At 31.1% G+C, this 18185-nt stretch overlaps 2 protein-coding genes across 2 annotated transcripts; both read left to right on the top strand.

Moving 5' to 3' along the window:
* The first annotated feature begins 1137 nt into the window (after window positions 1-1137).
* Window positions 1138-6332, top strand: LOC116132666 (putative hydrolase C777.06c). Its single transcript, XM_031418334.1, has 10 exons — window positions 1138-1534; window positions 1631-1772; window positions 1965-2092; window positions 2943-3090; window positions 3181-3286; window positions 4296-4354; window positions 5195-5230; window positions 5318-5427; window positions 5562-5623; window positions 6041-6332. Exons 1-9 carry the CDS (start codon window positions 1347-1349, stop codon window positions 5617-5619), a joined length of 975 nt encoding a protein of 324 aa, XP_031274194.1. The 5' UTR covers window positions 1138-1346; the 3' UTR covers window positions 5620-5623; window positions 6041-6332.
* Window positions 6333-8675: 2343 nt separating this feature from the next.
* LOC116132682 lies at window positions 8676-10350 on the top strand. Its single transcript, XM_031418352.1, has 3 exons — window positions 8676-9038; window positions 9215-9280; window positions 9727-10350. The coding sequence occupies exons 1-3, from the start codon at window positions 8865-8867 to the stop codon at window positions 10195-10197; spliced, it is 711 nt and encodes a 236-aa protein (XP_031274212.1). The 5' UTR covers window positions 8676-8864; the 3' UTR covers window positions 10198-10350.
* The last annotated feature ends 7835 nt before the right edge of the window (window positions 10351-18185 follow it).

Genomic DNA, 18185 nt, shown 5'->3' with positions numbered 1-18185 from the left:
GCGAGGGCTTGCTATTATCAGGCTATTTAAACGGGGTTTTCTATAATTACCCCAAAAAATAGTACTCTAAATGATTTTCTTTTTCCAATCTAATACTAAAAAGAGTAATGCTACACTTACACCATTTTTTTACATCATTTTGTAAACATCATGATGTGACATATGCTACAACTACACAAATTTTATTATAATATTAAAAATTCAAAATAATTAAAAATTTGTGTGGTTGTGACATATGCCATATCATGATATAATGAAAATTGTGTAAAAGAGTGATGTAAGTGTAACATTACTCTACTAAAAAATTCATTGAGAGTTTAATCAACCAAAGAAAACTTGTATAAGAGCATCTCCATGTTGCTCTTTAATTTGAAAAGCATATTTCATATAAATAAATAGCACCTTAATTAATTTTTAAATATAAAAAATACAATTTTTATTCAAATCCAATAGGCTTTTTAAATTTAATGAAGATGCTTTTTATTTTGAAGAAATAGACTTAATGGGAGAGAGAATTAATAAATTAAATGCATAGAAACTTGTAGTTTATTAATTAAAATTAGGATAGAGAGTGAAATTTGACTCTCTAAATGTGGAGAGTCAAACTCACTCTCTAATTTATATTTTAAAGATAAATAACATGTTGAACTCTTGTTTTTATGGATAGACTTTCTATAATAAAGAGTTTAGGTCATATAGAGAGTCATTTGAAAAAAATCTCCAAATGACTTTTTATATGACTCAAACTCTTTATTATAGAGAGTCTATCATCTCCAAATGATTTTTTATATGAGCCAAACTCTTTATTATAGAGAGTCTATCCATAAAAACAAGAGTCTAATAGACTATTTATCTTTAAAATATAAATTAAAAAGTTAGTTTGACTCCTTATATTTAAAGAGTCAAATTTCACTCTTTATCTTAATTTTAATTAATAAATTACAAGTTCTTTTGTATTTTATTTATTAATTCTCTTTCCCATTAAATCTATTTCTTAAAAATAAAAAATATTTTTATTAAATTTAAAAAATTTATTAGATTTAAATAAAAATTATGTTTTTTATATTTAAAATTAATTAAGAAACTCTCTTTATTTATGCGAAATATGCTTTTAAAAATTAAGATGGTTGGAGATGCTAAAGTTTTTGGTGGCCCGATTTATCGAGAGAGTCCAGCTACACCGAATGTAGTCACTACAATAGATTCTTAATTGGATCGCTAAAAAGGAAGAAAGAAATGCGTGAATCCCGTTCATTCCTCGGTGGCCTTCATGAATGTTAGAGTTTTCCATAACTATAAATACTAATTTCTACTCTTGGTCATTCTATTTCTCTCTCTGGCTGTGAATGGAGACAGTGATGCAGAATGAAACTGATAACGGCGTTGTATCAACTGGATCGTCTCTGATATTTCTAGGTACGGGCTGCTCCAGCGCCCTCCCAAACACATTGTGCCTTATTCGGCCTTCAGATCCTCCTTGCAACGTCTGCTACCCAGCGCTGTCTCTCCCGCCTCACCTTAATCCTAATTACAGGTCTATCTTTACCTTTAATTTTTCAGATCATTCTTTGTTTATTTCCATGGATTGAACTGAATTGAATTTGAAATTGAAATTTGGATGTTGATTCAGGTGTAACACTTCTCTTCTAATTGATTACTGTGAGAGTCAGAGTGATGATAAACACAGCTACATTTTAATTGATGTTGGCAAGACCTTCAGGGAGCAAGTTCTTCGCTGGTTTACCTTCCATAAAATTCCTCGAGTCGATTCTGTTAGTTTTTTTTTTCTTTTTTTTCTTTTTTTTTTCCTACTGAACACTTTTTATGCTTAATTAACTTCATTAACGATCCATTTAAATTTATATGAGGAATTTTGAGCACTAAAATAATTTGTGTTATTTGTTTGTCTGATCATCATATTACATTGATGTTCATTTCTCAGTTTTCTTTATTGTGGAATGCAGATTATTTTGACTCATGAACATGCTGATGCAGTTCTTGGTCTGGATGATATTCGTGCTGTGCAACCATATAGCGCCACGAATGATATTGACCCGACACCTGTTTATTTAACTCAGTTTGCAATGGAGAGGTGCTTGTTCTGTTTTCAGCTCTTTTCTTTTTCTAGATTTTGTGATACAAGTCTGTCTGTTATGAAGGTATGCACTATAATTATCATATTTCTGATGATTATTTGTGCAGACTTCAGTTTTACCTTGCCCTGCTACAATCTTGTTTTAGGCTTCTGTTCTTCCGAGTTATTTTTGGAGGCACTTATTATGTTTGGTTCAGCCGGAATATTTTCAAACCTCTTTCAATTATAAGTAACCAAATTGGTCTCATCAATTCACATGTCAAAAGACTAAATTCTCTTAGTTGCTTTTATTTAATTGTATATATTTATACTTGCTTGTGAACTTTATCTTAATTCTGTCGTCTAAGATCAAAAACATTTCAGGGTACTTGACTTATTTATTAATAGTATGAGCATAATAGTTGTATGCCAGAGGACAATGACATCTTGCATTTACTTTATGGGTCATACTACGATATCAATGCGGTAGTAGTGTCCTGTACTGAAATATTGGTTACAAGTTGTAATGTTTTGGTATCATATAACCATGTTTTGGTTAACCGTATTAAATACAATATTTACATATATTAGTAACTGAAAAAAGTTTTTTTGTTCCAAAAATATTGACTTGTAACCAAGACATAGATATCTGTTTCTTGAACATCAGCCCAGTAATGTTGCCAGGCCTAGTACTGTAGCAAAGACTCGCACTTTGTTACTGGAACTTATATTTTGTATTTGTCAGCTCGGGAAAATGTTAAGATATGCTCATGCAATCTGTATTTAGCATTTTGAGCTGATGTTTGCTTTAAATGTTATCATTACTTGTAAGTACTTATTATTTGAGTTTGTTTGACCTTGGAAACAGTGTTTCAGTGAAATTTCCATATTTGGTTCGGAAGAAACTGAAAGAAGGCCAAGAAATTAGACGGGTGGCACAAGTTGACTGGAAGATAATTGAGGAACAATGTGACAAGCCTTTTGTTGCTTCTGGCCTAAAATTTTTTCCCCTTCCAGTTATGTGCTCTAAGTTCCTGTTGTTTATGATATTTATCCCCCTCGATTCATTCATGTCTTTTCTCTCATTGTTTATGTTCGGAATATAGGTGATGCATGGGGAAGATTATGTCTCCTTGGGCTTTCTCTTTGGTGAAAAATGTACAGTTGCATATATATCTGATATTTCACGCTTTCCTTCAAGCACAGAGTATGGTGAGTGTTGATTTAGTTCCTTTTGCTTGTGTGCTGATACATATTGATTGAGTTGTTTATGTAGATTGTTAGTCTCATGCTTGTGGCAGTGGCAATGGACAGAGTAATGGAGCCACTTAAGTTCTTGGTGTGTTAAAAGAGGTTATACATAATTTTAGTCCCCTAAATAAATACTTTAAAATGGTTCTCCCCTTAATAACTTTACAAATTGCCCATGCCTTTCTCAATGTTCTTCTACACCCATTTATTCTGTGCATATAAATTACAAAAAGTCCAAGACAGTCTTGTTTATTGAAAACTATGATTCTGTCTGCATTCAGGGTCCAATTGTATGCTTTGCAGGTTTTGGTTTTATATATTTAAGTTCAATAGACAGTTACATCCATTCTGTTTCCATGCTCATATCAAACTCTTATGAAGACTCCACATATTGTTTGCATATGAAAAATTAGTATAAGTGTAATAAATTCCGAATTGCCTTGAAGTTGAATTTCCTTTTTCCTTTCTAACTTTTTGAAGTTCCTGAATTTCTTTCTTCACCTAAATTCTGGACTTTATTCTATTCATTTTTTCTTAACCCTATTAATCATGTTAGATCAAAGTTCTTAGGAAATAATTTGAAAAAAAACCATCAATAAATTTATTTTACTTGTAAATGTTTTATTATGGCAGATAGATCTTAAATTAAATGTCATTTCTCTTATAATCAGCATTGTTGTTTTTATGGTTTGTTGTTGTGGCTGATGCATTTTTTTTATTTGCATCTTTGGGTATGAGATCCACCTTGTCTTTTAAAGGAGTTGTTGCAGTCTTAATACAGTAGACGTGAGGTTATTTTTTTTTTTTTTTTTTTTTTAAGATTTTTGGTACCTTCTAAGATTTAAAGGATTGCATCACATATCTGAAAATGCTGGAAATCTAATTTGTGACACATTTTATGGAATAGAATAAATTTTAATGAGAAGCTTTTTCTGTTTTATCGTTCAATAAGAAAAGTATGGTTTTGCAGTAATTTCGAAATCTGGTGCTGGGCAATTGGATCTTCTTATCTTGGATACATTGTATAAGGTCAGTCAATAAGTTTAGAACTCTTCTGGTGCTGTTTTGACTACCTTCTAAGGATATTTTTGGTTCATTGTTTTATTTATGAGAATTTTGATTCTTGTGGAGGTTAGCATTTTGCCCCTTTTGGACAAAAAATCACCAGTTGTTCTTCATCTTTGCTTGTGATAATATTTAATTGATTCTGTAAATACTACTTGCTTGGGTATAATTTTCCTTCTTAAATAATTGGAGCCTGGGAACCTTAAATCTTTTGTTTATTTATTCATTTTTAGTTGACCATCCATCATGGTAGTTCCAAGGGTTTTCATAATAATGTAGCACAGATGTTTTGTTATTTTTGCAAACACCTTGTGTCTGTTTTTTAACCATTATGGTATATATAATTAGGTTGTGTTAATGAGTATCCCAGGAGCACCTGTTAAGAAACTTAAAATTGTAAGTTAACATTTATCATTTACGTCTGACAGATAATTGTTTTAATAAATTCCTTTAACTCCTTTAAATGATAAAATTAATATCAATTTGTCATTTTAAGTTTCTTACCATTTTAGAACACATGCTGACATTAGCATGATATATTTGTCTTTCCATGATAAGAGATGCTAGAAACATCCCCTTCCTCACTTTTCTTTTGACACATGTACAAGAGACCAATTTTGTAGCAAGTTGGTAATTACTTTTCCTTTGTCTTTATATAAGTATCAATAAGTTGGGTGGGGGGAGTGAAAAGGTAAGTATACCTAGCATGCCTCTTCCATAAATGCTTTTTGCTAATTCTCGTTATTGCAATTTCAACAAACTAATAATTTTCCTATTTTGTTTCCATCTTTTCTCTCTTTCCAGACTGGATCCCATAATACTCACTTCTGCTTTCCACAGGTTTGTTTACTTAATGCTGAAATTCTTACTCATGTTAGCTCATCGATTGTTGAATGTTGCTTATGACATTGACTAGTATTTGGGCAGACTCTTGAAGCTGTGAAAAGGTTATGTCCTAAGCGGGCTCTGTTAGTTGGAATGACTCACGAATTTGATCACCACAAGGACAATGATTTTCTTGTAGAATGGTCCAAAAGGTAGATGTCCACTGTTTCTTTTTAAGATTTTACTGTTTCTTTTTAAGATTTTGTGCTGTAATCTCTGGCCATATCTGTGGAAAGATCTTGTAAAAGATTCTGATGTTATATGTTTTCTCTTTGCTCATATTCAGGGAAGGAATCCCGGTGCAGCTTGCACATGATGGTTTGAGAATCCCCATAGATCTATGATGAGGTTAGAAAATTACTTAAAACTTAGATCTAGTTTATAAATTGGGAAGAGAATGCCATTTTTATATTATTGTTCTATCTCTGAAGATAAAATCACTTTCCTGATGAATTTATTGACCATCCCTCTTGGTGTGGTATGGTTTATGCATATCAAGAATTGCATTTTAGGCACTTAATAAGCATACCCATGGTTCTTAGATAGATCGACTAGAGTTAAATGATTAGCTAGATCGCAAAGCATTCTTAGATCAAATTAAAAAAAAAAGCCAAGTGAATCATAACATGCAAATTTAGTTGATAGTTATGAGTATCACAGTTTTGTATAATCAATATGGCTCTGAAGGAAATATATAAGCATTAATTCTTTAGTCTGTCTAAGAAATCTGACTGAATTTTTTTTTTCCCATTTTTGTGTGAGCAGGTCAATATGAAGTAAAGGCTAGAAGTATACTTTTTTCACCCCATTTGATGGGAAGAAGTGAAGCATAAAATTTTTTAGTCATTTTTAATGTCAGCATTCAATTATTTTAGGTTATATCGACTATCAACTTTATAGAGAAACATAAAAAATTATCATTATTATTAATAGACAATTTTTTTTCTATTGAAAATGTTAGGATGAAAGAGATTAAATTATGAAATGTTATGTCTTATAGATATTGTTTTGTTTGTCTGCCTAGTTCAGTGACTGGTTTGGTATAAATGTTGAATCGCCTTGTTCCTGAACGTTACTCTGAAATTTGAATGACCTGGAAATCATATATATATATATATAGTTTTAGTTTCAGTAAATCTGAGGAAAAATCCTTGATAATTTGTACACAACAAACTCATAATGACTTTACTTAATCTCCCATTAATTTAGATTAAATTAATACCGTAATGTTTAAGTTATTTGAATCCAAGAAGAGAAGTGCTACCTTTCTAGAAATTCAGACTTCATATGTTCTCGTTCATATCGGATTTTAAGTAAACTAAAATTAAAAGAGAATTGAAACGTAATATGTTAAGTGTAAAACTTCATATTCCAATAAAGTTGTTCATTTGATTTGGTAATAGACAAATTTGACCTGGTCATATTCATATTTCATTTTGAAGACAATTACCAATACCATAAGTCACGCAACTAAATTATTCATCCTTCTAGACCTTCTAAGAAGACTTGAAAAACATATTATNAGAATGCCATTTTTATATTATTGTTCTATCTCTGAAGATAAAATCACTTTCCTGATGAATTTATCGACCATCCCTCTTGGTGTGGTATGGTTTATGCATATCAAGAATTGCATTTTAGACACTTAATAAGCATACTCATGGTTCTTAGATAGATCGACTAGAGTTAAATGATTAGCTAGATCGCAAAGCATTCTTAGATTAAATTAAAAAAAAAAAAAAAAAAAAAAGCCAAGTGAATCATAACATGCAAATTTAGTTGATAGTTATGAGTATCACAGTTTTGTATAATCAATATGGCTCTGAAGGAAATATATAAGCATTAATTCTTTAGTCTGTCTAAGAAATCTGACTGAATTTTTTTTTTCCCATTTTTGTGTGAGCAGGTCAATATGAAGTAAAGGCTAGAAGTATACTTTTTTCACCCCATTTGATGGGAAGAAGTGAAGCATAAAATTTTTTAGTCATTTTTAATGTCAGCATTCAATTATTTTAGGTTATATCGACTATCAACTTTATAGAGAAACATAAAAAATTATCATTATTATTAATAGACAATTTTTTTTCTATTGAAAATGTTAGGATGAAAGAGATTAAATTATGAAATGTTATGTCTTATAGATATTGTTTTGTTTGTCTGCCTAGTTCAGTGACTGGTTTGGTATAAATGTTGAATCGCCTTGTTCCTGAACGTTACTCTGAAATTTGAATGACCTGGAAATCATATATATATATATATAGTTTTAGTTTCAGTAAATCTGAGGAAAAATCCTTGATAATTTGTACACAACAAACTCATAATGACTTTACTTAATCTCCCATTAATTTAGATTAAATTAATACCGTAATGTTTAAGTTATTTGAATCCAAGAAGAGAAGTGCTACCTTTCTAGAAATTCAGACTTCATATGTTCTCTTTCATATCGAATTTTAAGTAAACTAAAATTAAAAGAGAATTGAAACGTAATATGTTAAGTGTAAAACTTCATACTCCATTAAAGTTGTTCATTTGATTTGGTAATAGACAAATTTGACCTGGTCATATTCATATTTCATTTTGAAGACAATTACCCATACCATGAGTCACGCAACTAAATTATTCATCCTTCTAGGCCTTCTAAGAAGACTTGAAAAACATATTTTATATATATATAAAAAAAACTAAATTTTTTTCTTAAACCCACATACGAAAATCATCAGAAATTCCCTTTTAAGCCTTTTAAAAATTATAGATTATGTTTCAGAAATTAATTTATAAGTAGTAGTATTTTTATGCATGGTTATCAAATCATGTATCGTATTGTGTATCGAAAACCTAATTTTTTGAATTGTGCATCGCGTATCGTATAGTATTGTAAGATACGCCTTTTTAAAAAAATTAATAAAATAATCAAAATTTTCTAAAAATTAATATTATCCCCAAGATTAATTAAAAAAATTTGTGGTATTATTGGCTTTAAATTACGGTATTACATAATCAAAATTAATCACAAAATTCCAAGATTAATGTCAATATCTATATCTCCACTTATATTGTTATTATCATGTAAAATGGGTAATACATATTCCTCTTCGCTTTCTCCATGCAAAATGGGTAAATTTGGACAGGTTTTAGTGAATCGAGTTGGGTGACCCGGTTTCGACCCGATTTTTTTTTTTTGGACCTTTGGCCCAAATTAATAAAATCGTATCAATTTATATCGATATTTTTAAAGATACGTATCGTATCGTAGCATACATATCAATGTATTGAAAGATTTAGGATACATTCTCTGATACATATCGTTAACAACCTATATCGAATCGTATCATATGATACGTATCGGGTATCGTAGGATACTAACAAGTTTTTATATAGAAAAAGTCAAAATGCAAGACCAATAACATGTCTATTTTCCAATGTCAACAGTCAGTATCCAAAGACGACCAGGCAACTGAACTCCACAACCACTTTTCTTGTTCCCAAGTTTCACGTATCTGATACCTTTTTGTTGATTCATTTCCGGACACGGAAACAAGTTTATAAAAAGGAAAAAGGGGCCAAAGTAAAAGAAATTAAAATAATTAAGATGGCATGTTATCTTCCTTTCAACAACAGAAACTTGGATATAAGCTTTTTTGTATTCAGGCCAACGGTAGTAGTGGTGGAAGAGCTTGTTGAGGCACTCAAACATTTCTGTATCTGCACTCAAACTCTTGGCTGTCTCCAAACTTCCATTTTCAGGAGCATCCATGGAAATATGGTTCTTTCTTTCAATCTATCTATCTATATGTATATATATTTGTTTTCTAGTTTTGATTAAGGTTTATTTCAAGTCAACTACTCTTAGAGTACTGTCATAAATTAATTTATATCTTCATTGAAGAAGAAATCTGATCTGTGAGCAGTTATTAATTATTTAGTTGATTTACTCTGTAGATCATATGGTATGGAGCGTGGACAAAGAGATCGAGAGAAAACAAAGAAATCTTAACTTCAGCAATTGTAAGTTGCACTATCATGTCTATATGTAGGAAATAATTCAATATAATTGCGGAACCATATAACAGTGGAGTGTTTCACAATACCCTTTTCCCTTCTGAATCTCACAGTGAAAATCTAAAACGAGATTTTACACTAATCACAGCAAAAGATTTCTCTCTCAATATGAATGAACAGAGAAGAAAAGGGAACTGTGTTTGTTTGTTTCTCTTGTAATTGGTTTCGTTAACGAAACCAATTAAGTTATATTAAGAGAATTAGGAAACTACCTACAAACTGCTAATTACCGCAATACAGATATCTGTGCAGTTACTTGGTAACTGCATCCCATGGCCTGTTTTAAGTGCACTCATGAAAATCCAACACTATGTATATTGAATTTATCATATTCTTCATTAAATCATGATGTTGTGTAAGAGTAACATTAATTTTGGAATGAATTTTGGCAGCTATCAATGTTAACAAATTTATCAAGCATGGCTATCTTGATTGAACATAGCTTCTTTGATACATATGCTGGAGACTCAAGAGAAGGATCCTCTGCTGCAAAATTCTGTACGGGTGACATAATATTCATGAACATAACTTCGCCGAGTACCGGAGACATAAACGACCTCTCCTATGCAAACTTAGCATTATTCAGAGACAGATTCCTGAAGATGGAAGGAGCAATCTCAGGAGTTTGCTTGAAATGCCAAACCATTCCAAGAGTGTCAAGTCTTATTGTTTGGAAGTCTCTGCAGTATTGTTATACATGGATACTTAATTCAGACTACAGAAAAACAATACTGCCATATCTTGATCGCTTTAAACTTGAAATTAGGTATGATATTTTCAGGGTAGTTTATGCCTGCAATGACCATGTACCGAACTCTATTCACTTGGTGCCAAATGGAGAAGAAGAGAAAATGAATATGTAAATCTATGGTGCCAAATGGAGAAGAAGAGCAAATGAATATGTAAATCTATACTCATCAGAGAAACACAACCAATTTTGCTTACATTTTTGTTTATTTATTCTGTAAATAATTTTGTTATTACTACGTTGAAGAATGGAACTTTTTTTTCATGTTGCCAAGTACATATTAATTTATGATTAATAGTATAAATTCTGATTTTTAGCCTTAGTCTTTTGTCTCAATAACCCCATTTTTTGTTTTATTCTTCATTTTTGATAAATTTAACTTTAACTACAATTACTATAAAGGACACTATAGTAACTAAAACACACATGCTTTATTTTCATCTTAAATCTTCACTTTTTATATAAACCTTAACTCTAAATTTTTATAATCATTTAAAACTTTAATGTTATCTCAAATGTATGTTTTGATAAAATCACATAAATGTCCTTCATTTCATTTTTTTCATTTTTTTTAATTTTAAAAGAGTAAAAACATTTAATTTCTTTTACCTATGTCATATACCTGCCACTATCTTTATTCCTAAAACAAAATCTTAGACATTTCAAATTGAAGGTTCAAAACATTTAAAGATAAAAAATTAATTAATTAAAAAAAATAAAGACCATAGTGCAAGTATACAAATAATTAATAAATTTTGTAATACTATATTCGCATAAGATACAATAATAAGAAACATAAAAGAAAAAAAAAAAATCTTAACATTATTATGTCAATAGAAGTTAATAAATTGTAATAGCCCGACCTATTACCAAGATATTGTGAATTTATGTGCGTCCCTCTTAATGAAGTCCTAATTTTGAAACAAGAGGGACACCCATAAATTCATAATATCTTGGCAATGGACTGGGCTGTTACATAAACAATTCTATTATAATAATTATTAAAATGAAATCTCTACCTTTTCTAAATAAAGATATAACTTGAAATAAAAATAAAAAAATAAAAAAAATTGAGAAGTGATTAAAAACTTACACTTTCATATTGTTTTATAACATGATATATCCTATTGCAAATCTTCTTTTTCCATTAAACCATCTCTTTACTTCTAAGTATGATTGGAAAAGCATATAATAATTAGGGTTTACGAGATAAATGTAAGGTATCAAAAGTACTTGTGAAAATAAGAAATTAAAGTTAATTTTAATTATTTAATATAGGAAAACTTGTAATTATAAAAATTATTAAAAAGTGGAGTTTATTTAGTCCATTAACCGAGTGCCAATGGATCTACTCTAAAAACTAGGGTAAAAAATGGCTCAAACCAATTCCCATAATTATGGACGTTACGTCGTTACCCTCCATGAAAAGTCCAAAGTCAGACAAGTACTGATTTCTCCATTCCACACATTTCTCCATTTACAAAAAGAGTGGTTTTATTCGCCCCCATTTCTTAATTAAAGAAGCCCGATTTCTTAAGACACCGCATTTAAAAGTTCTAAAATTAATTTTCTTTTCTTATGGCAACTTAAAGTTCAATAGGGTTATTATCAAACGGAAGACACTGTTTTAGAAAACTAAAAGAAAAAGATTCAACTTTCATTTGTATCAATAAACAGATATTTTTATCAATGATGAACACTTTTTTATCAATAAACAAACTTTTTTTTTTACTAAAAAGTGTCTTTTGGTTGATAAAGATGTCCGTTTATTGATGCAAATGAAACTTGTGTCATTTTTCTTTAGTTTTTTTTTTTTTTTTTAAAAAATATCCTCCAATTGATAATAAGGCAATTCAATAAGTACCCTTATTGGTGGTCTTTTGGAATTAAATAATAATAGAAATTATAGCAAAATGTCCAATTACAAATATAAAATAACAAAAACACAAAAAATCTCTTCTTAAGGCTTGATAAAAATTCTATTAGGCGCAATTGACCAGATGTCATCTTTCTTCTCCGATTTCGACCACAAGTTCTGATTAGTTCTGTGACATCTTGGCCCACCCAAAACGTGTCTTTAAATAACTTTCTCAAGCGATTTGAGATGTCATAATTCATCCCCCCCTTTGGATGCAACTTACACTTTCGAGTAGACCTTGTTCTGATACCATTTGTAACAACTTGGCTTACTGTCAAAATGTTGTGTATTCACACACATCCCTCTTGATTTGAATGTAGGAATTCATCCTTGAAAAGGAATTGAGTTCATGCTTCGTTTCCAAGGATGAAGTCCTAGGTTTGAATCAAGAGAAATGTGCATAAATACACAATATTTTAATGTTCTTCCAATGGTCCTACAAAGTGACTCTTGATGGCAACGTATATGCACATTGTAAGAATCATATGTCAGTTTTCGTACAAAGTGACTGTGAACTTTGGGATATGGTGCAAGATGAACCTTTTGTGCCAATGAAAGAAGTAGAGGGAAGACAAGTGCCAAGACTAGGGAAGAGATGACCCCTAAAGACAATAAAAGAGTTTCGATTAATGCTAGGGCAATGAATGTCTAATATTGTGCCCTCAATGAACACAACTTCAACAAGGTGCAACCATGCACCTCCGCCAAAGAAATTTGGAAACTTTTAATTCTCTCAAATGGGGGGATTTATCAAGTTAAGGAGACCAAAATTAGCATGCTCATTAATTCATATGAATTGTTTAGGATGCATGAAAATGAAACTGTAAGTGAAATTTTTGACAGATATATCACTATAGTCAATGAATTAAAAAAATCTTGGTAAAGTGTATTCTAACCAAGAAAATGTCAAGAAGATTCTTAAGTATTTTGTCTTCATTTGGGATCCAATGGTGACAGCTATTGAAGAGGCAAAGGATATAAGAACCTTACTGCTTGAAGAACTTATGGGGTCACTCCTCACCCATGAACTTACCTTGAAGCAAAGAGAGATTGATGAAGATGAGAAGAAGAAGAAGAAGAAAAGGAGAAGTGCATTCAAGTCCTCCATCAAACAGAAAAAATAAAATGAAAATGAGGAAAAATCAAGGAAGATGAAGAAATTGTCATCATAGCTAAGAAAATTGGAAAGGTTCTTGGAAGTAGAAAATCAAGGAGGAATGACAACTTCATCAAGAAGAAAGATCCTAGAGGAGAAAGACTAAGGAAGGGCCAAGTAATATTTACTACAAATGCTAAATGCTGGGGCACGTCAAGTATGATTGCCCTTTCTTAAAGAGTAACAAATTCAAGAAGAAAACCATGAAAGTCACATGGGATGATAATGAAGAAAGTGAATCTGATCAAGAGGAGAATGAAAGTGGCCAACATTTGTTTTATGGTGATTAATGAAGAAAATGTAACAACTTCTAACTATTCTTTCGAATTTGATGATGCTGATGAGATAGATTATAATCCTACATGTGAAGAGTTGTATGATGTCCTTGAGGAGGTTAATAAGAAACTAGAACTTTACATTTTTAAGAACTCTCTTAAAAAGAAAGCTTTAAGTCTTGAAAAACAAATTTGAGGATTTGAGAAAAGAAAATGATTTTCTAATAAAAGAAAATTTTAAACTTAAAGGAAAGAAAGTTGAACAAAATGACTTCTCCACTTTCGAAAAAGAAAAATAAAAATTTGAAATTGGTTTTATCACTTTTTGAAAAAGAAAAACAGAAATTTGAAATTGATTTTATTGCATTTAAAAATGAGAAGAAAACCATTGAAAATGAGATTGAGACATTAAAGAAGAATGCCAAAAATTTGAGTGAAATCATTTTGAAGTTCAAAATGGAAAAGATATTTTAGATAAAATGCTTGGAGTCGAAGGAGGTGTTTTAAACAAAAGAGGACTTGGTTTTAAATTCTTTATTAAACAAAAATATTGGAAAAAATATTTTGTTAAAATCTCCTCTTCAAGTGAGCAAAATGTGACTTGTAAGCATTGTGGTGGTATAGGTAATATGTCTTTCTCTTTCCCTATCAAAAGAAATCAACTTCTGGGCAAAGAGAATATGTGGGTTTTTAAGGGAACCAAAGCTAACCCTCATTGGACCCAAGTTAATTTAGGTACCAAAGAGAAAAATTTTAATATCTTTGTCGGTACCTAAATCATGGAATATTGAGTGGTTGCTCAATTTGAGAATAGAGAGAAAGTATATTAAAGAAAATTGGACTTCACTAAGGCATCTCATGGTTTCATTGTTGGAGACAAACAAGGAAGGCACATATTTATTGTGACAAATGTTTGGTAAAAATTCCTTTCTTATCATGGTTATTGAATGAGAATAAGTATGTTTTAAGGATAAGTTGCATTGTTTTATCTTCTTGAATATGATTTGAATTGATGGAAGCTTTATTTCAAACCTCACAAATCATGAATTTTATTTTTTAAATAGAAAAAAATCATCTTTTGAATAAATGAAATTCATGTCTTCATGGAAAATTATTTACCTTTATGAATTTTATTTTTGTGCTTCTTTTACGTGAAAATCTCTTTAATATAAGAATACCTGATTCCGTCCTTTCTAAAGGGAGAAAATATTTGAAACAAAAAGATGATTCTCTTCAAATGGTTTGAATTTCCTTAAAACATTTTTATTGAATACTCAAAATGGGGAAAACTTGAGATCATGGATCCACCACACTAGTTAACATTATTTGCATAATTTTTGGATTCTAGGGGATGTAGCTACCATATAACATCATTCAATCAATTCAAACTTTGAAGAAGAAAAAAAAAAAAAAAAAAAAGCTTTATATTTGTATTTACAATTTTGACCTCACTTAAATTCATACTGACCCCACAACATTTTTTTACCTTTTCTCTCTCTTTTCCTCTCTCTCTACTTTCTCTTCCTTGGTTGGTTACCCAAGAAAGCCTACTCATTTGAGGTTACAAGGTAAGATTTGTTAAATTTTTTTTTTTTTTTTTGTGCTTAACTCTTTTTCTTTACTTTATTATTGATGACATCATAGCTATGAGTTTTTGTTGAATTTAAAAATGGTTTGAAATTGGAAGATTAAATTCTTAGATTTTAATGTGGGTTTTGATTAACTGTTTAGTTGAGGTATGGGTTAATTAATTTTTGTTTTAAGTTGGTTTTGATAAATTTGGTTAGTTATGAGTTAGTTTTGAATGGATTTTGTAACCCCCTTATGAAAAATATCCTAGAGGGGGGTGAATAGGGTACTTTAAAAATATTATGTGGAATGAAAACTTAAACAAGTTATAGACACACAACACTAACAAAGATAAACCCTAAAAATGAATGATGTTAAACAATAAGTATGGACAAATGTTAAGCAATGAATGAGAGTGATTCAAACAATATGGGTAATCAATAATAAGCAATAAATGAGAGAGTTATGAATGCAAGCAATAAATGTATAAGAATGATAATGATGCTTCAAGTAAATATGCAATGAATAATAAATGAGTTGACAAAAGAAGAAACGCTCAGATATTTATAATGGTTTGGAGCTCTATCCACAAGCCTCTTACATCCACTTCTTCGAGGCAACCTCCTCGAACTTCCACTAGAATCAAATTATGCCAAATCCACTAGTTTGACAAGATTTTGCCTCTTACAATAGTTTGACAAAATTTTGCCTTTAGATTTACAGGATTTTGCCTATGTTTGATAAAAAGTGTGGGAAATATTGCCTCTTAACTTAGGCTTAAAAACACAATAAGAAAATACTCTCAAAGGTTTACAAATGAATACAAGAGAGTGATGCTTTTGATATGGAATTTTATCTCAAGGGATTATGTGAGAATATTTTGATATGACTTGAATATCTGATATTCTCTCTGCCTTTCTAAGCAATGAAGTGCCCTATTTAAGCTTGAATTCTCCCTTGGTTGCAAAGAGTCGTTGTTGCATTAATGCATGTCTGAAAGCCTGCAGACATAGAGAAACAGTCGTGCCATTATTGCAAATGGTCATTCGTGACACCAACAGTTAATTCGAACAACTTTAGGGTTTCTCATGTGATCATTCCACTATGAGGAATGGTCGTACCACCATCGCAAATGGTCGTTCCACCACGAGGAATGGTCAATCCAATGGGTCCTTCAAAATCCATAAAAATTCTAGAAGCATGCACGGCTTCCTGGAACATTAACATTCATCCAAGAACAATTTTTAAGTGTGAACGATCGTTCCACCAAAGAGAATGGTTGTTCCATTTTTGATACTTGAACTTCAACTTGATCTTCAAGGTTTGTCTTCCAAGATTTGTCAAAGGCACCAAGTGTTTGAATTCTGAGAACTTTGACTTTTGACTTGGATGGAACAGGCGTGCTACTTAGTCATGCTGTTGTGAGCAACTTGGCTCCATTTTGGATAGAAACATGCACAATCACACAAAACATTGTCCTGTTGAGGGGAACATGCATCTAGGAAACTTTGATACAAAGGAACAGTTGTTCCTTTATCTTGCACGGTTGTTCCAATAGGAAAAACTGCAATTTCTTTTTTATTATGACTCTTTGTCATACCTTAGCATGTTTGTTAGAAATCAAATCAACTCTTTGATTACTTTTTGGCACATCAAAACATATGAGGGCTTTACAATCTCCCCCTTTTTTATTGAGGACAAAACTAAGCAAACATTGAGTTTCAAATAAAAATGTGAGTCCATTCACAACATGAAAAAAAAAACAAACATTAACAAGCACCCCTTTAGAATATGCATTCTCCATAAATAAAGTGAGCACAATACTCCCCCTTACACTAAGCATATTCATTCTTATTTTCAAGTAAGAGTGTAACACTCATTTTGAAGATCAAAGAACAAAAGCATATACATTTCAAAAGATATTTCAATATCTCACACAATCAATCAAACTCAATATGCATTATTTCTCCCCCTTTTTGTCATTAAGCAAAAAATATCAACACATCAACACAATCTCAATGACACATAAGAGTGATGAAAAGAAATGCATTATATAGATTAAGTATAAAATCAACACATTGCATTCATTTTAAGAACAAAACAAACTAATTGATTGGATTTCTAACAAACATGCTAAGGGATGACAAAGAGTCATAACCAAAAACAAATTATAGTTTTTCCTATTGGAATGACTGTGCAGGATAAAGGAACGACCGTTCCATTGTATGATAGTTTCCCGTATGCATGGTCCTCTCAGCAAGATAGCATTCCATGTGATCATCCATGCTTCTATCCAAAATGGAGCCAAGTCACTCACACCAGCACAAGCAACCAGCACGCCCGTTCCATCCAAGTCAAAAGTCAAAGTTCTCAGAATTCAAACACTTGGCACCTTTGAAAAATCTTGGAAGACAAGCCTTAAATATCAAGTTGAATTTCAAGTATCAAAAATGGAATGACCGTTTTCCGTGGTCGAACGATCGTTCACAGTCAAAGATCGTTCTTAGCTGAATGTCAACATTCCAGGAAGTCATGTATGCTTTTGGAATTTTTATGGATTTTGAAGGAGCCATTGGATTGACCATTCCTCATGATGGAATAACCGTTCGTGGTGGTGGTATGACCGTTCTTGGTAGTGGAACAATCATATTGGAAACCCTAAAGCTGTATGAATTGACCGTTGTTGTCAAGAACGACTGTTTGCGATAATGGCATGATTGTTCCTCTAATGGAACAATCATAGTGGAAACCCTAAAGCTGTACGAATTTTTGTGTTTAGTTTGTTTGTGTGTTTTAGCTTGAAATTGTGTTTCTTTTTTTTTTTTTAAGTTCTTTGATTGTTATTTGTTTAGTGTGTTTTGTGTGTGCTGTGTTGTTGTTGCCTAGATGAATTGCATAAGTCTATGATGAGACTAGGATTGTTGGGATATTATTTATGGAAAATGCTAAGCATTGCTTCAAGTTTATGTTGGTCGATTAATTTTTTTTTTAAAGGATTGTTGGGTGGTTCAACCACCATTTTCATTCTTTTGGCATGCTTAGAAACATTTTATGTGGTTAGGTGAAGTCTTGACAATGTTGGTGGACTCGAGAACCTAGTTAAGAAGTGCTTGAGGCGAAATTCTAGGATTAGACATTGTTGAGGAAATTATTTAGGCATTTTTCGGAAAGTTTGAGTCTTTCCA

The sequence above is a fragment of the Pistacia vera genome, unplaced genomic scaffold, assembly GCF_008641045.1.
Source record: "Pistacia vera cultivar Batoury unplaced genomic scaffold, PisVer_v2 Contig259, whole genome shotgun sequence".
NCBI lineage: Eukaryota > Viridiplantae > Streptophyta > Magnoliopsida > Sapindales > Anacardiaceae > Pistacia > Pistacia vera.
Note: the sequence above shows the minus strand (reverse complement) of the source record. Positions and strands in the feature narration are given on the sequence as shown.